The sequence below is a fragment of the Poecilia reticulata genome, linkage group LG9 (genome assembly GCF_000633615.1).
Source record: "Poecilia reticulata strain Guanapo linkage group LG9, Guppy_female_1.0+MT, whole genome shotgun sequence".
Classification (NCBI taxonomy): domain Eukaryota; kingdom Metazoa; phylum Chordata; class Actinopteri; order Cyprinodontiformes; family Poeciliidae; genus Poecilia; species Poecilia reticulata.
Genome location: NC_024339.1, coordinates 4,894,342 through 4,899,687, shown reverse-complemented (window position 1 = coordinate 4,899,687; position 5,346 = coordinate 4,894,342). Strand labels below are relative to the sequence as shown.

The following is a 5,346-nucleotide window of genomic DNA, read 5'->3' as shown; positions in this document are numbered from 1 at the left end:
ATTTTTTTGTAAAGATGTATATACAGTGTTTTTACAAAAGAGGCAGACAATGTTTAATTTGAGTAAATATGGAATTAGAGTCTCTGCTGGGTCTTAATCCGAACAGTGTCTGTGTGTGTGAGAACCGTCTAGCTTCGAAGAGCAGGTGGTTCCCAGGAACAGGAAGTGACCCGCAGTAAACATGGCGCTGCTGAGGATGGCGAGGGATGTCAGTGTGGCATGTAGTAAAGCATGAAACAGCAGAAGCAGCACATGCTGTGTTTAATCTGTGTGTTTAATCCAAAGATAAAACAGCWGAAGGGAGCCGAAAGCATCTACGAAAAAAACACACACAATAAAAAAACAAGAAATAAAAAACATCAAAGCGTGAAAATTAATCATAATGATGGACAAGCAAGATCTGAAGGCTGTGATACCTACTGTGAAATGCAGCAGATTGCACGAGTGTTGCCAATTACAAGGTCTGCACGGAAAACGCTCCGACAGACGACACGCGTCTGAATGGCATCGTGGGAAAATTCTGTATTTGAAGTTGTCAGATGCAACAAACATAAAAGAAGCATCTTATGTTTCTTTGTGTGTGTGTGTGTGTGTGTGTGTGTTGTTGACATTAATGTGTGGTTAACTATGTGTTGACGGACAAGACGTGATGTGAAGCCATGACGTTGTGCAGAAAGGTCAGGTCATCTTCCTGAAAGTAATAACTACATTCCTGAGTGCAGAGATGGATCCCATGGCAACCAGAGTCAGCATAACCGTCTTTCAACAAACTTAAGAAACATAATTAAATCCCACAAATTATTGAAATTCATAAATCCAGGACCGACTGTTGTGTTTTAGTCTGCACACTTTTTTTTTKATATGTTATTATAAATTCCAACTTTTATTGAAGCATACTCATAGAAAAAGTTTTGGTAATCATGTAGTTGATAAATTGCATTACAACAGTTTAAATCGATAAATTACAACATGCGTTAGGGCCATGCTTAGAAAAATTAATTAAAAAGTAAAAGTGAGAACAAAGAAATTTGACTTTATTCTCGTAATTTTATCATTATATTTTTCCTTAGCATKGCCCTAGTACTCAGTCATAATAAATAAATAAGGTGACTGGGGTTAATCTGATTATGTATCTTTTTTTTATTATTATTATTTWAAAAAACTAAAATAAAACTGCATATTTGCTTACTGGTTTATTAGGAAAGTAAAGAAGGAAACAGTCCAAGCACAGGGATACGAACTTCAAGCTAAGACTTTTAATTAGTGTTACAATAAATTGTTAATGACATTAGGGACGTTTTTAAAACTTTGTCGATACTTCATCTCCCAGAGTTTCTGCATTGCCTTCACTAATCCAACACATGGTTTTCTACTGGGTTTTAGAAAGCTTTCTTTTTTTTCTCCATTTATTCTCTAAAACACATCAAGAGTTTGCAGAAACAGCAGGCTAAAATACTCCACCAGCCTCTCGGCTACAATGTGCCAGCTRCCATTTCTGMTCATTACTTGATTCCAATAAAATGTTTTGCAGACTAAACTTTCAGGAAGTTGTTGTTCTTCGTAGAAAGAGCTTGGCCTTTGAAGATGCTTTTTGTTCTTTCAGCTCTTCRCTCTGYGGTATCATGTCATTACTGGGCTGCATTCAGCCTCTGTAAAAGCCTTAATTTGGGTCAAGGATCCGTTTCATTAGCTGCATTTCCATTTCAAATGTGAGCAAATCTTTGTCTATATTCAGCTACATCAACAAAAGACAATTTCACAATTGCGGTGTTTCCAATAAATAAGAAAGGAAATTAAAAATCRCAGATGAATCAGCTAATTTACACAATAACTCCTTAAAAGTTACGGCAGCGACATCATTATCATTAGTTAAAATGGTCTCAAAACAACAATGTTATCGTTTATCGAAATAACTTCTGGGACAATTTRTCGCCCAGCAAAATTTGTTRTGGCGACAGGAATAACTACAACTACATAATCCACCAGCGTAAAATGTTACCGCTTGTTTTCTTTTCCATGTGAARACTTTGATGAGGAGTTTCTGAAATGTACTGAGTTGAACAATCTAATCRGCCTTTAAAGTCTGGATAAATGAGAATACGTCAACCAACTATCTTTTGATACCCAATCTGACTCACAGTCGTGTCAAACCATCGAATAGTTCAAGTTTACAATCACTTGAAAAATAATGGCATTGTCTGAACTCGAGGGAAGCAGAGAAATTGTAGTTTTCTGTGGAAACGCTTTATGTTCTTTATGCCTTAATGGCACCACGAGCTGCGGTACATGTAGCTGAATAATCAAAACCAGAACTTTTSTATTTCATATTCTGGCATGTCAGAGCAGCTAAAAAGCCACACGCGTATTAATAATGTAGAGGAGTTCCCGCGGCTCGTATGTCACGGCTCACTGCAGTCTTTCGCAGTTTCTCGCCCCCAGGGGGGAGCGGCTGCCGTGAAACTTTTAGATGTACCGGGCCACAAACACACCTGATTAAAATGAATGAGTCATAGCTGAGCTGCGGCCGAGCTTAACGTCAGCCCGACAGAGCTGACCGTTCATTTAAGTAACACGAGCTTGAACCTGCAAGCTTTCTGAAATATTCATGGCAGGGGGTCCCTGGAACTGAACAATCCTACAAAGATTTTTGATGAAGAAAAAGAAAGAAGAATAAAAAAAAAAAGAGAGAGATGTCATTTGGCATTCTGAGCTTCATATTGCTTGCTATTCTGTGACAAGTCATAACGCCTGCTGTCAAAAGGGTATTTTAAATCCAATCTAGTAATAAAATTGATTTAACCCACTTAGCTTGTGACAGAATGACAGATTTATCACACCAAAAGCAGAAACTGGATCTCTATTCTAGTAGCCAAATGATGTTTAGCTGTAACCACCATTATTGGCTTGATTTTMCTTTTTTGCATCAAGACACATCTTATGTGTTGGTCCTATACAGTCACACTTTTTCTGAAACAATTTTGGTTTATTTTCATCAAAAGAAAAACGTAAATTAATAACTTTTTTTATCTACTTTAGTTAGAGAATGTCAACAATTTGATTTTATCTTCAAACATTTCAAAAAGTAGCAAGTGCAGAGCACACTGGAGATTCAACTAAGGAAATCATTCTAAAACTATAAAATATCATTACTGTGGAGTTGGTGTGTACAAGTTGTACCTGGATGCACAGTAACAGCGCACCTGTAGAGGAACGCTGACGTGCTCTTCTGCACGTGCCATGAAGGATGGCATTTCTGCTGCTGTAAACGTCTCYGTTGCCTTTGGGGCTGGCTTACTACTACTGGAAGCTGGATTTGCACTTCAGCTCATTTTCATTCATACCAAGAAWGTTTACACAAAGCTATAYAACTTAYTGCTCTTGAAAAATGCTTATGTGAACTTGTCGTTCTCCATTGTCACTGTAGCGGAAAAAATAGCCAATTTTACTGAGAGTTGGTCAAGATAGAAGGACTGCTAAAAAAAAAGAAGTTGTAACATGTGGCTGGAAAGATAATTTGGTGTACTGCCGAAGGCCATAGTTATGAGATTTTCCTTAAATTTGGCTTGCAAAAGTAAACCAGAAGCAAACAGTGCTGGCTTCCTCTGATGTATAATATGTTACACATTAAATGAGAACTTAGATCTGGGAATGACATCAAATCTAACTTAGTCATGATCCAGCTCCAAGTTCAAAGACCAGTGAGGTTTGCTGAATAATGTAGTTGTTGACCAAGCTAACTACTTCTAGCAGCACAGGCTAATGATGTTTCTCTCCTGATTTTTTATATACCTGATAGATTTAGGTTTGTAATCTTTTAACTAAACACATCTCTTSTGACYAGAAGTAATTTTAGGGTTGTAGAGTGGTGCGAGGTTGACTTCAATCTAAGGAGGGAASAAAAGATTAGGGTGATGTCAAGAAGCCTTTCAGCCTCAAAGACTTGGATATCATCACTAAAAAAATTAAATAAAAACACCACAAAAATGTTTTCCCACTCATTATTGAGAAAGGTATACATAAATTAGCATGCAATATTTGTTAAAATACCGTTTTGTTTTTTTCATTTACTATAATACCACTCCTTGTACACTGCTGTATTGTCTCAATAGAGTTGTCTGTCCTTTCCTATCAAAAATTAGCAACTTTACATCAAAATCTACATAGGGCATGAATCACTTTTGGCCTATTACAAAACAATAATAGGTTGATATTTAATTAGCTTAAAATAAAATAGTGACATAGCTTTAAGTATTAAACTTTAAGAGTTGTCCCATTCTCCGTGTTGCTGCTCTTATGACTTCCTGTTCCTGCCTTTACAGATGTTACTGAGGTTATGTCAACAAACATTTGGATTATAGCGAAACCGACCTTTTTGACCTACTTTCACCGCCCAGCAGCACGATGCGAATTCTCAAGTTACAGCGAGCTAATTTCACCTCCAGTCCCCGCAAACACTCACACCGTGGATTCATTATTCTATGTCGGTACTTACTTTTTGTGCGTGGTCATCATGGAGTTCAGCGGAGAGATTTGAGGCCAACATCTTCAGATGGAGTGATGTGTAAACTTTGCGTCCTGCCCCCGCCGCCTTCCGTACACAACCGCGAAAAGGTTTTTTTTTTACACACACACACAAAAAAGACTTCTAATTTGAGTAACGATTAGATTGCTAAACCGTTCTCCGTTTTCCCTTAGTTCCAAAAACTGCTTCTTTGTAGTGTGGTTAAATAAGAAAAGGGGCGGACTTCAGGAAACAAGAAACTTCCAACTTCCGTGAACTGGGTGTTGAGGTGACGTCATTCAAAAGTAAAAGCGCCGATTGGCTGTTAACGAGGAGCGACGTGTTCTGTTGTACGTGAGAGAGAGAGAGCATGATAATAACGGCATCTTCCCCTCAAATCACCTTTGCGTATATCCGTAATATTTCGAACCATCACCGGAGATATTGGTTTTCAGCCTTTTTAAAATAAATAGCACCTCGCTAGGTTAATAAGTTTTCSACCCACTATTATGATTAGTTATTTTATTATTTCAGTAGGCTATGACAGTCATACCTTTCTGCTGTTTTTTAACTGTCATTATGTGTTAGGTTGAAGGATATGTATGTTACATTTATACTCAGCAGTTCACATTTGTACAAAAAAAGAAGGAAGTCCCAATAGGTTTCTCACCAACCCAGCCTCAAAATCAAACATTGCTGCACATCTGAAATGCTGTGTTCCCCTCGTAGTTGGAATTCTACTTCCGAGTCTCAAAAATCAACTGGAACGGCCTCCGAAGTGGGACTTCCCTCTGGAAAATAGGAGTAACTCAGAAAACCCCCAGTTATGATTTGTAAGGCAGACT

The 5,346-nt window shown here is 37.8% G+C and overlaps 1 protein-coding gene across 1 annotated transcript in view; it reads right to left on the bottom strand.

Moving 5' to 3' along the window:
- The window catches only part of hk2 (hexokinase 2), a 65,207-nt gene extending 60,407 nt beyond the window's left edge, over nt 1-4,800 (bottom strand). The window contains exon 1 of the mRNA XM_017306530.1: nt 4,493-4,800. Coding sequence (XP_017162019.1) covers nt 4,493-4,543 — 51 coding nt within the window. The 5' untranslated portion in view covers nt 4,544-4,800. The remainder of the gene's footprint in view (nt 1-4,492) is intronic.
- Nucleotides 4,801-5,346: the final 546 nt, after the last annotated feature.